Here is a 20591-nt window from a genome sequence, read left to right as displayed (position 1 = left end):
TTTAAAGGAGTTCCAAAGCAAATGTTATGTCTTCAAATCTGTTTGTACAGTGCTGTGAAAAAGTATTTGCCCCCTTCCTGATTTCTTATTTTTTGCATGTTTGTCACACTTAAATTTTTCAGATCATCAAACAAATTTAAATATTAGACAAAGATAACCCAAGTAAACACAAAATGTAGTTTTTAAGTGATGATTTTATTTATTAAGGAAAAAAAATATCCAAACCTACATGGCCCTATGTGAAAAAGTAATTGCCCCCCTTGTTAAATCATGAAGTAACTGTGGTTAATCAAATTTTTTGGAAAGCTGAGTTTAATTTCTCTAGCCACACCCAGGCCTGATTACTGCCAGACCTTAAATAGAACCATTCAGACAAAGTAAAATAGGCCAAAATATTCCAAAAAGGAAGACATCACGCAGTGATCTTAAGAAATTCAGGAAAAGATGAGAAACAAAGTAATTGACATCTATCAGTCTGGAAAAGGTTACAAAGCTATTTCTAAAGCTTTAGGACTCCAGTGAACCATGGTGAGAGCCATTATCCACAAATGGAGAAAACATGGAGCAGTGGTGAACCTTCCCAGGATTGGCTGGCCTACAAAAATGACCCCAAGAGTACAGTGATGACTCATCCAAGAGGTCACAAAAGAACTCAGAACAACATTTAAAGAACTGCAGGACTCACTTGCCTCTGTTAAGGTCAGTGTTCATGACTCAACCATAAGAAAGAGACTGGGCAAAAATAGCATGCATGGCAGAGTTCCAAGGTGAAAACCACTGCTGACCAAAAAGAACATAAAGGCTTGTCTCACTTTTGCCAAAAAAATCTGGATGATTCCCAAGACTTTTTGGAAAATATTCTGTGGACTGACAAAAAAAAAAGTTGAACTTTTTGGAAGGTTTGCATCCCGTTACATCTGACATGAAAGTAACACAGCATTTCAGAAAAAGAACATCATACCAACAGCCAAACATGGTGGTGGTGGTGGTGTGATGGTCTGGGGCTGCTTTGCTGCTTCAAGACCTTGAAGACTTGTTGTGATTGATGGAACCATGAATTCTGCTCTCTACCAAAAAATTCTGAAGGAGAATGTCTTCAAGCTGAAGCGCACTTGGGTTCTGCAACAGGACAATGATCCAAAACACACCAGCAAATCCATCTCTGAATGGCTTAAAAAAATCAAAATGAAGGTTTTGGAGTGGCCTAGTCAAAGTCCGGACTTGAAACCAATTGAGATGCTGTGACATGACCTTAAAAAAGCGGTTCATGCTTGGAAATCCTCCAATGTGGATGAATTAAAATAATTCTGCAAAGAAGAGTGGACCAAAATTCCTCCACAGTGATGTGAAAGACTCATTGCCAGTTATCGTAAACACTTGATTGCAGTTGTTGCCGCTAAGGGTGGCACAACCAGTTATTAGGTTTAGGGGGCAATTACTTTTTCACATAGGGCCATATAGGTTTGGATAGTTTTTTTCCTTAATAAATAAAATCATCACTTAAAAACTGCATTTTGTGTTTACTTGGGTTATCTTTGTCTAATGTTTAAATTTGTTTGATGATCTGAAACATTTAAGTGTGACAAACATGCAAACATATAAGAAATCAGGAAGGGGGCAAAATACTCTTTCACAGCACTGTATATGATGGCATCTTTGTATGCCTTTTGTTTGCCTTCAGGAAGTGTGGTTCTATCAGTGGGCGCTGTTTCCATCAATTCAAAAACCTTAGCAAAACAATTGTTGTCTAAAGCCTCCTAAAGTGTTCCAAATAATAATCAGGTGCAGTACGATGTGGGAGTGTCGCAATTTGGATGACTGAGTCATAAGATACTGTCTCTAGGTGGACTTTAATTATTTAATTGCATTGGTTTGAATCTAATTTCAAGACAAATCTCATAACTTGAAATTAGACCTAAACTGAGTTCAGACTAAATATTTTTTTATTATCCACTACAAACAAATTAACACACTCTTTTGTTATCATTTAATGTTTAACAGGTTCAGTGCCTTCAAGAAGCACAAACTTGGGATTCCATGATTTCTTTAACTGAGGCCTTTTCACCTGATCAAACTGACAAAGTCTGGGGACCACATGTAAGAAAATAATTGAAGAATATTCCCTTATAATGCCTGTTGTAGCTTAACTGAAATTTTGACTTGGTGACAACAGACTGTCAGACAATTATATTGTATATAAGTAAAGTCAGAAAGTATCCATACTGTGTTTATTGAAAACAAAACTTACATCTGCATAGTCCAGTGATGGAAGCTTTTGTATGCCTTCAGAAAGTGTTGTTCTTCTTAATGTGGGCTGCTTCCATTCATTGAAAAACCTGAACGATCATCTGAAGCCTATTAAACTGTTCCAAAGAATAATCAAATGCAGCACAATGTAGGAGTGTCATGGCTTTGATGACTAACTCAAAATTAGATTTTTTATTATTTGTCAGAGAATGACATCATTCACAATCTATATAGATGGTAGATCAAAAACAAAGCAGAGGTTGTAATGGAAGCAAATACCTAGAATCAACTTTGCTAATAATAAGGATTTAAACAAGGTCTATTTGCAAAAATATTTTTATAAAAGATTTTCTTTATTCATAAGAATGTGAGATTAACATTTTCTTTGGATGAAAAAAGTTCCGACAAGGAATATGCACTCACCGGCCACTTTATTAGGTTATGGCAGTTACAGCACTATGGCCATGTGGTGTGATTCCCCGCATTTGATCCAGCTCACAGGATCCTCATTGCTGAGGACCTGAGCAGCTGGACCAGGCCAAGGGGATGCCCACGTAACATCTGGTTGCGGCAGATAGATGGTCACTTCAGTGCATGCTCCGCAACCTGACCAGACCTGACTTAGAACTTTAAAGAGGTTTTAATTTCAAAAGTACGTACAAGCTGAAAGTAACTCTACAAAAGTGGTTTGTTTTCCATCTTTCTTCAAACTGTATGCCACCTTCACCATTGCTGAGCAATGCTCGGGATAACACATTAAAAGTAACGCATGTTACATAGTCAGATTACTTTTTAAAGTAACATGAAACGTAATGCAAGACTTACTTTATCCATCCATCCATCCATCCATCCATCCATCCATCCATCCATCCATCCATCCTCTTCCCATTATCCGAGGTCGGGTCGCGGGGGCAGCAGCTTGAGCAGAGATGCCCAGACTTCCCTCTCCCCGGCTACTTCTTCTAGCTCTTCCGGGAGAATCCCGAGGCGTTCCCAGGCCAGCCGGGAGACATAGTCCCTCCAGCGTGTCCTGGGTCTTCCCTGGGGCCTCCTCCCGGTTGGACGTGCCCAGAACACCTCACAAGGGAGGCGTCCAGGAGGCATCCTGATCAGATGCCCGAGCCACCTCATCTGACTCCTCTCGATGCGGGGGAGCAGCGGCTCTACTCTGAGCCCCTCCCGGATGACTGAGCTTCTCACCCTATCTTTAAGGGAGAGCCCAGACACCCTGCGGAGGAAACTCATTTCAATCGCTTGTATTCGCGATCTCGTTCTTTCGGTCACTACCCATAGCTCATGACCATAGGTGAGGGTAGGAACATAGATCGACTGGTAAATTGAGAGCTTTGCCTTATGGCTCAGCTCCTTTTTCACCACGACAGACTGATACAGAGCCCGCATCACTGCAGACTCCGCACCGATCTGCCTGTCAATCTCACACTCCATTCTTCCCTCACTCGTGAACAAGACCCCGAGATACTTGAACTCCTTCACTTGAGGCAGGATCTCGCTCCCAACCCTGAGAGGGCACTCCACCCTTTTCCGGCTGAGGACCATGGTCTCAGATTTGGAGGTGCTGATTCCCATCCCAGCCGCTTCACACTCAGCTGCGAACCGATCCAGAGAGAGCTGAAGATCATGGCCTGACGAAGCAAACAGGACAACATCATCTGCAAAAAGCAGTGACCCAATCCTGAGCCCACCAAACCGGACCCCCTCAATTCCCTGGCTGCGCCTAGAAATTCTGTCCATAAAAGTTATGAACAGAATCGGTGACAAAGAGCAGCCCTGGCGGAGTCCAACTCTCACTGGAAACGGGTTCAACTTACTGCCGGCAATGCAGACCAAGCTCTGACACCGGTTGTACATGGACCCAACAGCCCTTTCCAAGGGGACCGGTACCCTGTACTCCTGGAGCACCCCCCACAGGATTTCCCGAAGGACATGGTCGAACGCCTTTTCCAAGTCCACAAAACACATGTAGACTGGTTGGGCAAACTCCCATGCACCCTCCAGGACTCTGCCAAGGGTGTAGAGCTGGTCCACTGTTCCACGACTAGGACGAAAACCACACTGTTCCTCCTGAATCCGAGGTTCGACTATCTGATGGACCTGCCTCTCCAGGACCCCAGCATAGACTTTTCCAGGGAGGCTGAGGAGTTTGATCCCTCTGTACTTGGAACACACCCTCCGGTCCCCCTTCTTAAAGAGGGGGACTACCACCCCTGTCTGCCAATCCAGAGGCACTGTCCCTGATGTCCATGCGATGTTGTAGAGACGTGTCAACCAAGACAGCCCTACAACATTCAGAGCCTTGAGGAACTCCGGGCGTATCTCATCCACCCCCAGGGCCCTGCCACCAAGGAGTTTTTTGACCACCTCGTTGACCTCAGTCCCAGAGATGGGGAAGCCCACCTCCGAATCCCCAGGCTCTGCTTCCTCATTGGAAGGCATGTTAATGGGATTGAGGAGGTCTTCGAAGTACTCCCCCCACCGACCCACAACGTCCCGAGTCGAGGTCAGCAGCGCACCATCCCCACCATATACAGTGTTGACACTGCACTGCTTCCCCCTCCTGAGACATTGGAGGGGGGCCCCGGTGACCCGCATCCGGGCGAGGGAAAACGCTGTCCAAATTTTTTATTCGTCATAGGAGGTCTGTTGAACCACACTTTGTCTCATCCCTCACCTAGGACCAGTTTGCCTTGGGTGGCCCTACCAGGGGCATAAAGCCCCAGACAACAGAGCTCCTATGATTATTGGGACACGCAAACCCCTCCACCACGGTAAGGTGGCGGTTTGAGGAGGGGAAGACTTACTTTAGTGAAGGAAAAATACCTGTATTACTTAATCTCGGGTGGGCAGATTTAGTCCTGGAGGGCCGCAGTGGTTGCAGGTTTCTGTTCCAACCCAGTTGCTTAATTAAAAAAAAAATCCTTGTCAATTATTTAATTTCATGGCTTGCTAGTGCTTTAACTCTGTCATGTCAAGTTATTCTCATATCCTAGATTTTTTTCCTTTCTAAGGATATCATCCAAATGATTTGAAGTCTAAAACAGATGAGTTATTCTCAGTACTTCACTTTTTTCTCTTCACTTTCCTTCCAAGTATTTAATTAAACCCAATAGTGCATGATAAATACACACAGGTGTAAATGGAAACAAGAACAAGCTAAATGGAGAAATGCTGGTTTCTTTTGTCATTTGCATCTTATTGCTAATAAGGAGCAATCAAAAACCGAGACTACAGCTGTTTAAGACTAAAATAAGCAATAAGGGTTCAAAATCTTAACGAGTGAGACAACTAAAGTGAAGCAGAAGTGTTACTTGAGCAATAAGTGCTTTTTATTAAGCAATTGGGTTGGAACAAAAACCTGCAGCCACTGCAACCCTCCAGGACTGAATTTGCCCACCCCTGCTCTATTATAAAAGAAAATCCTGAGACGAGACAAGACTATTGCCAAGAGATTTTTTTCAAGTTCCATGAGGCAAGACTATTTAAAAGAGATTTTGTCAGGTCCCACCCTCCTCCAAACCATTTCAGGTTAATGGCCCACATCCACGGTCCTCTCAACTCTCATTTGTGTGAATGCTTTTGTCAGACACAGTTTCTGCTCTCTCAGCTGTTATAATTTTTTACGTTTTCCTCACTTTAAATGAAAAGAATAAATAAAAGAAGACTTGTTATATCCAAATCTTATTGAAGACTTTCATGCCAAAGGGTTATCAACAGAAGAAATGAGTACACAGGCAATCGTAGCACAAAGAAATGATGAATTAAAATGAATTAACGTGAAAATTGTCGATCGGTCACACACCACATTGGTTAAATGCATATCAATAGACTATGCTGAAACAGTTGGTGGTGATGTTGTGGAAGATGAAAACATCAGCTTACAATATCCTGTAGAATATCTACTCCACCGGCCGAATTACTGTTGAAAGAAGGATGTATCGTAATGTTATTGCATAATTTATGGATGAGTGATGGGCTATGCAATAGGACAAGATTAGTTGTATTAAAAATTGGTCAAACAATTCTGACATGTAAAATTTTAACAGGCGACAAGAAAGATAACATAGTATATCTTCCGCAGATAACATTAGACACCAAAGGAGATCTTGATATGCCTTTCATATTAAGACATTTACAGTTTCCTGTTAGAATAGCTTTTGCTATGACAATTAACAAATCACAGGGACAAACATTCAAAAAAGTCGGTTTATTTATTAGAGAGAAAGAAATGATATTCACTAACGGGCAGTTATACATTGCGTTGTCATGATGTAACTTCAAAAACGGAATCAAAATTCAATGTTATATTGATGAAAAGTTAATTCCAAATATTGTTTTTACTGAAGTTTTACAGTAAAAGTGTAAGTTTAAAAAGTATTTGTATGTTAATTTCAAAGCCAAACAGAACAAAAACATATACAGTAATGCAACAAATACCTCTAATGCAACATGAAACATAATTTTCAATTTATTACATTTTACTAATTTTTACTATGGTTAATTACTCACTGTAATGTAAAATAGTTCTATTATGCATATGTAATAATTCCAGAGCCCCCTAGTAAAAAATTGTGTTAATACATTACCTTTTTTGGTATTTTTTTAAGTCTCTGGGCTTTTGTAATGTTACATTTGCTTGAAATAATTTAGCTTATAAGTTAAACGAGGCATGGCTCAAAACACTGTTTTTTAACAGGGGAAGCTATTCTTATTTTTTGGCTTAAAATAAGGAACACTAAAAGCTGCATAATAAAGTTGTCTCAGGCCGAACAGTTATTGTATCCAATTCAGTACATGTTATGAAGATATCTGTGCCCCATGGAAATCAGTGTCCCTTCTGAACTGGTACAGGCACACTAAGGTGTGATTGTTGCAGCTATTGTTTGCGCACCTTTGCATACACCTTCTCTTTTGATTTAACGTATCCTGTCTGTTGGTAAACATGCACATGCTGCTGTCTTCCTGCTGCTTCCTCATGCACAGGTGTTTTACACGTTATTGTCATTTTATCAGTGTGCTCTGGAATGATGGATTTTAGACAGTAAACTTTGTAAAAATGGTATTGAAGAATGCCACTTGCTAGTTGTATTTTCAGTCATTTTCTATGCTTACTATATGTTCTGTTAGAAATAAATTCTTCAAAAGGAGCTCATCAACAAAGAAAAACAGAAAATAAGATTTAGTAAAATCAATTATAATGATAATTCATTACTTGACACCCAATAACTCTCTATAAAGGCATCTAAAAGAGAAATTGTTAAAATAAATATAGTAATCCACTTTCATGCTATAATTGATCCCTTGCTCTTGAGCATTTAAGGAGGCATTTGATCCTGGGGATAAAAAGAGGACAAAAAATCCACAACAGTGGGTTTGTTTTTGAACTCATATTTTACATCTTTCATATTAGTGATTAAAACTGTTTGATTGAAATACTTTAAGTTCTATCAATAGAACAGAATCCCTTCCCTGTCATGACCACCCCTTCACCCCTTTAAATTGGGGAGTAATCTAATTTTCACTGCAGGTGTCATTATTCTATAAAACTCGTATACACAGTTATTCATGGGAGATTGATTCATGGAAAACTGATCAAATGTATTTAAAACTTGTAGAAAACAACCTATAGCATCCCTTATCTACTGTGATCTCATGCAAAATGAACACTGGGTAGTAATTAACTAGGGGGCTCCGCCCCCTGCTCGCTTCGCTCGCCAACCCCTGGTGTTGTGAATTTACAAAGAGCGTGATGTATGAATGAGATATAGCATAGTGTGAAGGTGTAGATGACGCATATAGGAAGCAAATAAAGTTGTCCATGTCCAAAAACGGGGTCAGAGAGGTAGATGCTAACTTTGTGATTTGTTGATGGTCATGGTCAAGGCAGGTCTAATGGGGAACTGTCGCCATTTAAGTGTAAAAGGTAATTCCAGGTCAGAAGTTGTAAGGTAATTGTAGGAATTAGAACAGTATTGTTAGCATGTGATCCTGTAAGAAGTTTTGCTTTAATAACATTGTGTGGCATGGTGTTGACGACTAAACGTGTACCATTGCATAAACCCTGTTTAGTGTTAAGGTTTCTTAATAGCATGATTATTGTTCCATTTTTAAGGTTAAGATTGTGTTGTGGTAATCTGGCTGGGTTAATAGTGTTCAAATATTCTAAGGGGAAATTAAAATGGTCATTGTCGTCATCAGAGTCAACTTTGTCAGAGCTTAGAAAGAGCTGTGCCACTCCAGGAAGTAATGAAATGACCTGGTTATTAATGTGATCAACATTAATATTTTTTGGACATAATATAGTTCGTTGTGTTAAAAGGGGTATTTGGTGTAATGAGATAGTTGTTCCAAATATTTCCGTAACTCTTTTGAAAGCAATGCCAATTGTCTGCGTATTTTAAGGTGGATTGAAGAATAGCCGAGTGCATGGCATGTGGAACAATAGCTAAGCACTGTGTAAAATCTCCTCCTAATAAAAGAACCTTTCTTCCAAAGGGAATATTATTATTCATCAACGTTTGTAGAAGTTTATGAATGGTGTTGAGTAAGTGACTGGATGCCATTAGATGCAAAAGCAAATGAACTATTGTAGGATCTAACGAAGTTCATAAAGTTTTTACTTTCAGGTACTGCGTTAGTTAGAAGCTTCTGTAGATATGCAGGACATGAATGTAAAGGAGGCAGTCAAATTTGACCCTTTTGACAATAACGTGTAAATTCATTACTTGTATTGCCAGTTGTTTCTTTAGGGAAGTTAAGTGAATGACAATGATTGCAAATGACATTCATTAATCCCAATGAATTTTCATGAATAGTGGACTCATTATTGAACGCGTTGTGAGCCAACTGGCGCAATCGTTTAGCAGGTGTCTGTCGTTTATGTCCTTGACGTGTATGTTTTGTCTGTGCTGTTTGAGAGGCGCGTCGTTGTATGTGCAGGACTTGGGACGTGCTATTCTGGAGCTGTAATCGATTTGCCTGTGCTGTGTGAGAAGCCCATTGCAGTTTATGGGGTTAATTGTTTGTATTGAGCCTTGCCCGTTTTTGTATGTCGGTTAGTCGACCGACCTGTATTGTTTTTTTTTATGCGGGTTCGTGTGTTTGGTCCCGTCACTCGAGCGTGAATTCATGACTTGTTTGTTCTTCAGCGTTAGAAATATGGATAAGTAATAAGGAGGATTGTAGTCACTGTTAATATGGAGCCTTTTCTGTGGTTGAACGGTTAATAGTGCATCAGGGTAATGAGATCGACCTATACTGCACAATTTGAATGTGTTCATATGATGTATATTTAATACGGACGGTTCGTTTAGTAATGGGGCTTTGTGTCTCATTTCTTATTTATGTTAGTGTGGTCGTGGGTCCGAGCTGTGCCACTCCAGGAAGTAATGAAATGACCTGGTTATTAATGTGATCAACATTAATATTTTTTGGACAGAATATAGTTTGTTGTGTTAAAAGGGGTATTTGGTGTAATGAGATTGTTGTTCCAAATATCTCCGTAACTCTTTTGAAAGCAATGCCAATTGTCTGTGTATTTTAAGGTGGACTGAAGAATAGCCGAGCGCATGACATGTGAAACAATAGCTAAGCACTGTGTAAAATCTCCTCCTAATAAAAGTACCATTCCTCCAAAGGGAATATTATTAATCATCAACGTTTGTAGAAGTTTATCAATGGTGTTGAGTAAGTGAGTGGATGCCATTAGATGCAAAAGCAAATGAACTATTGTAGGATGTAATGCAGTTCATAAAGTTTCTACTTTCAGGTACTTCGTCAGTTCGAAGCTTCTGTAGATATGCAGGATATGAATGTAAAGGAGGCAGCATCGCACTCACTATTAATATGGAGCCTTCTCTGTGGTTGAACGGTTAATAGTGCATCAGTGTAATGAGATCGACCTATGCTGCACAATTTGAATGTGTTCAGATGACGTATATTTAATACGGACGGTTCGTTTAGTAATGGTGCTTTGTGTCTCATTTCTTATTTATGTTAGTGTGGTCGTGGGTCCGAATCCTGCTTTTTGTGTATGTTTCATGTGCTATGTCCGTAGTCTGTCCCGTTTTGTGTCCAATGGGTTTGTGTGGCGCTCGCGTCTGACTTCTTTTTTTTTTTTTTTGTGCTAGGGGGCGTTGCCTCATTTGTGTGTCGTGGGTCTCAATACTCTTCTTTGTGTGTGTTCCGTTTCGCGTCTGACTCCTTTTTTCTGTGTGCTATGGGCGCCTCATTTCTTATTTTACGTTGCTTTGCATCCGGTGTCCGTTGCTTGGAAGGGGGGTTTTGTGGGGGCGCTTGCGCAGTACGTCTTTTGCGGCTACGGCCCATGGCCGGATGTCCCTGCGTCCATCCGGTTTACCATTCTCGGTTAGTAATATGGATAATATTAATAAGCCTATCAGTCAGTCTTCTATAACATTTTCATATCAAGTGTGCTATTTCGTCCATTCCGCCAGCGGGTACACTCATTGCCACAGTTTGGCCTTTTCTGTAGAAATATGTGCCCCCTGTCTTCTGCTTGCAAAATGAACACTGAAGAGCTAAAAATGTTCAGAATTTATTTTAAGAGTCTGTAGAAAGCCTTTTATATCAATTTCATGTTTAATGTACCCCTCCATCCCATCCACTGGAGGGGACACTGATTTCCATGGCTAGAGCAGAGCCATAGAATTGCGTGCCCTCTGATTGCTGCTTACAAAATAAACACTGGAGAGGTTAACTATGTAAAATTGATTTTAAAAGATTGTAGGTAGTCTTCTATATCATTTTCTTCTCTACTATGCCACTGCAACATATCCACTGGAGGGGACATTCATTTCCAGGTAGGTTGTTCATGCAGTGGGTGTCAAAAAAAAGGTTAAATACAATACAATATACAGAATAGAACACAAGTAATCTTCAATACATTATGGTAGTACAATAGTAATATTACAAGTACTGAGCAAAATACAAGAGTAGATGATATCACATAATACAATTCAGATTTGCTCAGATTCCTGGAGACCTCAGCCATCAAGCTGCCTCTGCCCTACTGGTCATTCCACAGCTAAATCAGTGGTGACCCTGCCTATACAATGAAAGGACCCTTCAAGCTGACAATTCCAGTGCTCTTCCGTCTGAGATTACTTTTTCTTAGGCAGGCAGACAACTTGGCAGTCACCTATCCCTTCCACTGGAGTGTTTTTTTACATTGATTTGAAAAGATTGTAGGTAGTCTTCTATATCATTTTCTTTTCCACTATGCCACTGTATCCTTGTATCCCACTGTATCACTGGGTGGGACATGCATTTCCACGGCTGGAGCAGAGATGTAGAAATGTGTCCCCCCTGACTACTGCTGGCAATGAACACTGGACAGCTAAAATTCTTCCAAATGTATTTTAAAAGGTTATAGAAAGTCTTTTAAATCACTTTCATGTCTGCTGTGACCTTCAGTCCCATCTCCTGGAGGGAATACTAATTTCCATGGCTGAAGTAAACTAAACAAAACTATTAAAGTAGCTGAAAAGACAAACTGAAATAAATTAATAATGAATAAATACATGTACATATCTTTTGTCTTGCAGAAAATTCTTATGGCTTCCAATGGGATTGAATACTTTTTCATGCCACTGTATGTTTGTGAAAGGGCTTGGTAATTATTTTTAACATCTGAAGTGATCACGGGACTGAAGTTAGGTACACATTCAGCAGGCTTTTTATTCACTTCTAGCTACATACATGCATGCAGTCAGCTACTTATTCACAAACCAGCTTCTTCTTCTATATTAACAGCAAGGCAAAATATTCTACAGTGTGTACATTAATCTGCAAACTGATCCATTATTTGAAAAAAATAAATATTCCAGATTTTGGACTTGAACTCAACTTTAGCAAAGGAATCTGTTCTGGACAACTTTATATTATGCCAATTAATATACACATGTAGATGTGCAAGCATTGTGGCGGGGTGGTTAAGACTTTGCACTTTTAAACCCTGAGTTTGCAGGTTCAAGTCCTGATACTGACACTGTGTGGCCATGAGCAAATCACATCACCTGTTTGTGTGATCTGCGGTGGGTTGGCGCCCTGCCTGGGATTGGTTCCCTGCCTTGCGCCCTGTGTTAGCTGGGATTGGCTCCAGCAGACCCCCGTGACCCTGTGTTCGGATTCAGCGGGTTGGAAAATGGATGGATGGATGGATGTTTGTGTGGTGCAGGGGCACAGGGCAAAAGAAATGTAACCAGTAGTATCTAAATGTTGTATGTTGGATAAAGGTGTCAGTCATAAATTTAGGATATTTTGCCTTCGGAATAAATAACTGGTTTCAAAAGTTGTGTGAAAAAGTACAGTGGCTGGTTGCAAGCAAACATGGACCTGGAAGCGAATAAGAAGATGGCCAAATACGTACCTAACTTCAGCCTTGTGTTCATTACAGACTCAAGGGTAGATTCTGTTAAACAGTAATAATTACCACCAAGTCCTTTCACAAACATATTGTGTGAAAAAGAAAATGCAGCATTGTTTTAACGCAGATCCGTCTCCTGTTTGATTCTCTTCATACTCCATGACTCTTCCGGCCCTTGAGTTCCTATTTCTTGCCCCTCCCATTGCTGCCGAAGATCACATGAACAACCAATATAGTTTTCACACAGAACCAATATAGTTCATACACAAAGTTGCAATGGGTGTGTATGCATAACCAGTATGTTTCATACGCGATACCGACATAGTACAGACATTCAACCAATAGAGTTCAAGCGCAAAACTGACATGTTACCCACATGAAACCAGTATAAGATGGGCATGAAATCAATATAATGCATACAGAAATCCATTGTTAGACCGGCACAGAATGCAAGCCAATATTGTTCAAACCGATAACATCATAAACTGATGCTGTTCACTCACAAACCAATAACAAACGTACTGGAACCAGTGATATACACACTGTCACACACGTGTGCTTGGGAGACAACCAAAGGGACCAGAAAATGGCAATTCCATGCCAGGCCAGGGGGCGGCGGGGTGCACTAAACCTCTCTTTTCCCAAACACAAGAAATCTTTACTGTCCCAGCCCCAAGGACGTCACTTCCTGTCCCAGCCCCAAGGACGTCACTTCCTGTGAACCACCTATAAAAACCCCTCATCCTCCATATTTACATATTAAGTTCTGTTTTTGAACTCTAGCCTGTACACATTGTACGCTCCATCTAAGCCTTTTGCAGTCAGAGAAACTATATGGGTGACTGCCCCAAACCTTCGTTGTGTGTCTGGCTGTTTCTTACACAACACGCAAATCAATATAGTTCATATGCAAACCAGTGCTATGCATATATACATATATATATATGGATATAATTCACGCACAAACCGATAATATACGGACAAGAACCAATATGGTTCATATGAATGAAACCAGTATTATACACATGCAAACCAATTAAGTATGCACGCAAATCGATAGCATTCACATGCAAACCAATTGTTTTCATACAAAAATATATGATTTATGGCCTGTTTTGCTCCTCATAGCTTGCATGTAGTAGAAACGCACACACACACTGAATTAGTTCAGCACAGACACATACAAACGTCAGGTACCTCCAAAACCAAATACGATACTTTTTGTCCCATATGATTATATTCTTTTCCCACAAAAATACATACATTTACACATACACACATAGTCTATATACTCACAAATTTTTCTATCGCTTAATTTTTCTTTTAGTGCATTCCTCCTACTTCCTCCCTCAAGGCTGTTTTGCTCTGCAAACTGTAAATATGGCTCAAATTGTTCTTCAATAGGGACCAACATGAAACACCAATATTTGGAACGAGTTAACTCTTTCAACACACCTCTTACATTTTATTATCCAAATTCTGCTTAAAATACTTTTCCAATTCCCATATGCTCGCACTTAAATTTTCTTATGCTTGTTTCAGTTATGCTTCTTGATAATTTTATGAAATCCTAGTACATTACAAAAATGAACCTTTAGCCAAGTGAAAGTATTTAAATCATGCCATCAAATTTACTTTAAGAAATCTTGTAAACTAAACTTTGTTACTCCTTTGGCAGATTTTGCTGAATACAAGCAAAACAACTCACATTTGATTTTTTTTTCTTCCCTCAGGTTTTTGCAGATGCATTTTTGCAGTGTATTCTCCCTCTCTGATCTTTCTTATACTGACTGTGAGCAATCACCACACACCTATCCCTTCTAAATGCACTCTGGTTACAATATCAGTGTTATCCGCTTTACTCAAATCTTCTTAATTGCTATTTTTCTTTTTCATATACAGTATAAATATAATTTTTGCAATTTATGCTCATTGTATTTGAACTACTTTGGCTTTCATACTTTTAATTTCTATACCCTCCAAATAGCGACACTGTCCCAACAAAAAATCTCTCAATGTGTCTCCATGAAAAAGACTTGATTACAAAATCCCACTCACACCTGTCATGTGCTTAATTACTTTACTGCATCTCTCATTACCCACTACTTGGGTCCCAGAGCTTATCCACACTCACACTTGTCTCTGATCTTGTGGTTTATTTTACTACCACTGAGAGACAGTGGTGCTTATGCACTCAATCATTCCTTATGATGGGGCATTTAAGATATTGTATATATGTGCCTACACTTCACCAAGGTGCTTTTGTAATCTAATGATTATTAACCTAAAACCCTATACCATCAGTTCATGCTCATTATTAGGGCTACACTGACACTTGCTTGCATACAAAATTATATTTTATTCAAGCCTATGACACAGTATATGTATACTCAACCCTACATGCAAAGCTACATTTATATCTGTGCAGAATCTACATTCTGTCAATTAATTACTGTTTCCTTGCATACTCCATAACCCGTATTCTATCCATAACCCCTATTCTATCCTATGCTCACCTATCTATTTTTCTAAAGCTACTACACTAGCCCTATTCTTGTCTATGTTTCCCTGCGCTTTCCCTGCACTAGTCAGTTTCACACTATCTCATTCACACCACCTGTCTCGATTCAGCCCTCTCCAGACCATACTACTAATGACAAACGTTTTTTTCACTGATGATCCTGAAAGAACGTAGTACAGAGGGGCCTCAACACAATAAGGATTCAGCACACACACACCTCCAGCACACTCTCTAACAAGATCGGCTCGAGCACAGCAGCCTCCTGCAACTTGTTGGCCCAAGCACAATTTACTGGAAGAGTGGTCTGATTGCACCAAAAATGATACTCTAGCAATTTTTTGCCCACATGTACAGACCCCCGTGGTTGTCACAACAGAGCAGTAGCAGGTCTTGCAACTGGTCAGTTCAGATATTTGCCCTCACAAGGCAAAGCAGTAGCCACCAGTTCTGAAAACTTGAGTTCTCAGTTTTTCTTTACACACACTCACAGATTCACAGTCATTCAGTAACACACTTTCAGCTTGTGCGGCTTCACAGTCGACTCTCTGGTTCAATTCTGCATTCCCATCCTTCAGTCCTTCCTCGTCTTTTTGTTCTTTATTAGAAAGGCTATCATGGTGCTTCAGACAGAGAGGCGGAATCTCTTTAAAACTTACACAAACAATTCTTAGCAAAATATCACTTACCTTCTTATGTGGCCACCATCTGTGTCTGTCTCGTAGATCCCCGCCCCACCTCCAGATCATCAAAGCAGCTTTTTGCTAACACATCAGGGGTCACCAAGAATCTGTTGTGCTAGAAACACGTTGATCAAAGAAGGCACACGGAGACCTTTATTGTGTGATGTACAGTCTCAGGTCAGATGAACTCAGAAATTAGCAATTCAGCTACCTTTCATTTATTACAGTTCTTATCAAAGGTTTACCTCACTCACTATCTGACTTCAACTTCCCATTGTCTTGGTCTTGCCTATAATTAGTCCACCAATACTTACTAATGAACGTAGCACTCTCTCTTATCCATCATGCCCACATGGCAGGCCCTCTCCCCACCTTGAACCTGTCCAGTTCCTGCCACCATTATCTCTAGTCCTCAGCTCACATTTGCCACCTGGAAAAAAGGGGGGTTCTGCTTGTCTCTACATGCGTGACCTTCACTCATAATAATAATAATAATAATACATTTTATTTATATAGCACCTTTCCCATGCTCAAGGCACTTACAGAATATAGTAAAGAACGGCAGCGTATACAGTATATAGCATTGTACAAACCAGACAAGCTGACAGAGATGGGATTAGATTCATACCTAGTGGCATGGATCGTGGACTATCTTAAAGACAGACCTCAGTATGTGCGTCTTGGGAACTGCACGTCTGACATTGTGGTCAGCAACACAGGAGCGCCACAAGGGACTGTACTTTCTCCGGTCCTGTTCAGCCTATATACATCGGACTTCCAATACAACTCGGAGTCCTGCCATGTGCAAAAGTTCGCTGATGACACTGCTATCGTGGGCTGTATCAGGAATGGGCTGGAGGAGGAGTATAGGGACCTAATCAATGACTTTGTTAAATGGTCCGACTCAAACCACCTACACCTGAACACCAGCAAAACCAAGGAGCTGGTGGTGGATTTTAGGAGGCCCAGACCCCTCATAGACCCAGTGATCATCAAAGGTGACTGTGTGCAGATGGTGCAGACCTATAAATATCTGGGAGTGCAGCTGGATGATAAATTAGAATGGACTGCCAATACTGATGCGCTGTGCAAGAAAGGACAAAGCCGGTTATACTGGCTTCCTTCAACATCTGCAATAAGATGCTGCAGATGTTCTATCAAACAGTTGTGGCGAGCGCCCTCTTCTACGCAGTGGTGTGCTGGGGAGGCAGCATTAAGAGGAAAGACGCCTCACGCCTGGACAAACTGGTGAGGAAGGCAGGCTCTATTGTTGGCATGGAGCTGGACAGTTTAACATCTGTGGCAGAGCGAAGGGCGCTGAGCAGGCTCCTATCAATTATGGAGAATCCACTGCATCCACTAAATAATGTCATCTCCAGACAGAAGAGCAGCTTCAGCGACAGACTGCTGTCACTGTCCTGCTCCACAGACAGATTGAGGAGATCGTTCCTCCCCCAAACTATGCGACTCTTTAATTCCACCAGGGGGGGTAAACGTTAATATTTAACATTATACATAGTTATTGTCTGTTTTTTTTTTTTTTTTCACCTGTATTATTATCATTCTTTAATTTAATATTATTTATTGTATCAGTATGCTGCTGCTGAAGAATGTGAATTTCCCATTGGGATTAATAAAGTATCTATCTATCTATCTATCTATCTATCTATCTATCTATCTATCTATCTATCTATCTATCTATCTATCTATCTATCTATCTATCTATCTATCTATCTATCTATCTATCTATCTATCTATCTATCTATCTATCTATCTATCTATCTATCTATCTACATAAATAAAGAAGATTAAGACAGTGAATTCTGAAAAAAAAAACAGACAACATAATTGATGGTCTAGCACACACACATACAGGTTACATGAGCATCTTGACAGAGAAGTAAACTGAGAGAAGGGTAATAAAGTCAAGTAGAGCTAAAAGCCTTCCTGAACAGATGAGTTTTGAGTTGTTTTTTAAAAGAATTCATGGAGTCAGCTGACCTGATTAATTTTGGTAGGTCATTCCAGAGTCTGGGCGCTATACAGCTGAAGGCCCTGTCACCCATGGAGTGTAGATTAGTGTGGGGTACAACAAGATTGCCAGAATCAGAGGACCTTAGTGGGCGGGCAGGCACATAGTGATGGAGAAGGTCACAAAGAAATGTTCGTAGGTCTCGTCCCGTGATCCACAGACTCAGCTGTTCCCAGTCAAAGCAGAGTCCATATTAAGCCAAATCAATCATACAATTCGAGTCAGCTGTATCCACGAACTATACATACAATAAAAGAAATAAAACAAGAGTAAGAAAGTATAGAATTAAGGTTGGTGGTTTCCAGCTTGATAAGAAAAATAAAAATATACAGGCATGGGTCTTTTTGTAATTTAACCCTTGCTATACTAACAAGCACTGTGTTATAATGGTTATTTTCACATATGCTCATGATTATCTTTGAATATATGTAGTACTAGGGTGTTGTACCGTGTTAGCCATTATGAATGTAGTGAAAAGTCAAGCAAAATGACACCTTTTATTGGCTAACTAAAAAGATTACAATATGCAGGCTTTTGAGGCAACTCAGGCCCCAGAAGGGCCTTGAATATTTGAATATATGCAAATCATGAACATTAAGAATCTACTTTTCTATAATAGCAACCCAGAGTTGCCTCTTCTTCAGGCAAGAAGGGGCCTGAGTTGCCTCGAAAGCTTGCATATTGTAATCTTTTTACTTAGCCAATAAAAGGTGTCATTTTGCTTATCTTTTGAATATATGCAAATCGTGAACGTTAAGAATCTACTTTTCTATAACTGCAACCCATAAGTTAAACATTTTATTGAATCTGTTTTACTATTATAGTCTTTTAATTAAAAACAATGATTAGAATGACCAGAAAATCTAATCAATTTTAATGTCGACGTACAAACCAGGCCAGTAATATCTTTGTGAAACAATATCAGTAGTTTTATATATTCTTGGCATGAACTTTCTTATACTGTAAATTTCCTTTGTCTCCTCAACTAATGAAACAACCTTCATATTTCTCTTCTTGCCCTGCTTCTACATTTTAAGATAGTAGATGTCATCCCCTTGAAAAATTATATTCACACAGTAATGAAAAATATGGTGCAATGTAAAACACTGCAAACAACTCCTCAAAATGTATGCTTTCTTTAGATAGATAGATAGATAGATAGATAGATAGATAGATAGATAGATAGATAGATAGATAGATAGATAGATAGATAGATAGATAGATAGATAGATACTTTATTAATCCCAAGGGGAAATTCACATACTCCAGCAGCACCTTACTGATACAAAAAACAATATTAAATTAAAGATTGATAATAATGCAGGTAAAAAACAGACAATAACTTTGTATAATGTTAATATTCCCCCCCATCCCCCGGGTGGAATTGAAGAGTTGCATAGTTTGGGGGAGGAACGATCTTCTCAGTCTGTCAGTGGAGCAGGACAGTGACAGCAGTCTGTCGCTGAAGCTGCTCTTCTGTCTGGACATGACACTGTTTAGTGGATGCAGTGGATTTTCCATAATTGATAGGAGCCTGCTGAGTGCCCGTCGCTCTGCCACAGATGTCAAACTGTCTAGCTCCATGCCAACAATAGAGCCTGCCTTCCTCACCAGTTTGTCCAGCCGTGAGGCGTCTTTCTTCTTAATGCTGCCTCCCCAGCACACCACCACTTAGAAGAGGGCACTCGCCACAACCGTCTGATAGAACATCTGCAGCATCTTATTGCAGATGTTGAAGGACGCCAGCCTTCTAAGGAAGTATAACCGGCTCTGTCCTTTCTTACACAGAGCATCAATATTGGCAGTCCAGTCTAATTTATCATCCAGTTGCATTCCCAGGTATTTATAGGTCTGCACACAGTCACCTCTGATGATCACGGGGTCCATGAGGGGTCTGGGCCTCCTAAAATCCACCACCAGCTCCTTGGTTTTGCTGGTGTTCCGGTGTAGGTGGTTTGAGTCGCACCATTTAACAAAGTCATTGATTAGGTCCCTATACTCCTCCTCCTGCCCACTCCTAATGTAGCCCACGATAGCAGTGTCATCAGCGAACTTTTGCACGTGGCAGGACTCCGAGTTGTATTGGAAGTCCGATGTATATAGGCTGAACAGGACCGGAGAAAGTACAGTCCCTTGTGGCGCTCCTGTGTTGCTGACCACAATGTCAGATGTGCAGTTCCCAAGACGCATATACTGAGGTCTGTCTTTAAGATAGTCCACGATCCATGCCGCCAGGTATGAATCTACTCCCATCTCTGTCAGCTTGTCCCTAAGGAGCAGAGGTTGGATTGTGTTGAAGGCGCTAGAGAAGTCTAGAAACATAATTCTTACAGCACCACTGCCTCTGTCCAAGTGGGAGAGGGATTGATGTAGCATATAGATGATGGCATCCTCCGCTCCCACCTTCTCCTGATATGCAAACTGCAGAGGGTCAAGGGCGTGTTGAACCTGTGGCCTCAGGTGGTGAAGCAGCAGCCTATCCATGGTCTTCATCACGTGATGTCAGACCAACAGGCCGGAAGTCATTCAGCTCACTAGGACGTGATACCTTTGGGACTTGGGTGATGGAAGATGTTTTCCAAAGCCTCAGGACTCTCCCCTGTTCCAGACTCAGGTTGAAGATGTGCTGTAGAGGACCCCCCAGCTCCGATGCACAGATCTTCAGCAGACGTGGCGATACTCTATCTGGACCTGCTGCTTTGCTGGCAC

The 20591-nt window shown here is 40.6% G+C and overlaps 1 protein-coding gene across 1 annotated transcript in view; it reads left to right on the top strand.

The window, feature by feature from the left end:
- Positions 1–20591, top strand: part of LOC127527084 (cation channel sperm-associated auxiliary subunit epsilon-like) — a 125732-nt gene that overhangs the window by 96566 nt on the left and 8575 nt on the right. The window contains exon 8 of the mRNA XM_051924702.1: positions 2002–2097. Within this exon, the coding sequence (XP_051780662.1) occupies positions 2002–2097 (96 nt within the window). The remainder of the gene's footprint in view (positions 1–2001; positions 2098–20591) is intronic.

Source organism: Erpetoichthys calabaricus, chromosome 3, assembly GCF_900747795.2.
Source record: "Erpetoichthys calabaricus chromosome 3, fErpCal1.3, whole genome shotgun sequence".
Taxonomy (NCBI): Eukaryota; Metazoa; Chordata; class Cladistia; order Polypteriformes; family Polypteridae; genus Erpetoichthys; species Erpetoichthys calabaricus.
This window is presented reverse-complemented; position numbering and strand designations above follow the sequence as displayed.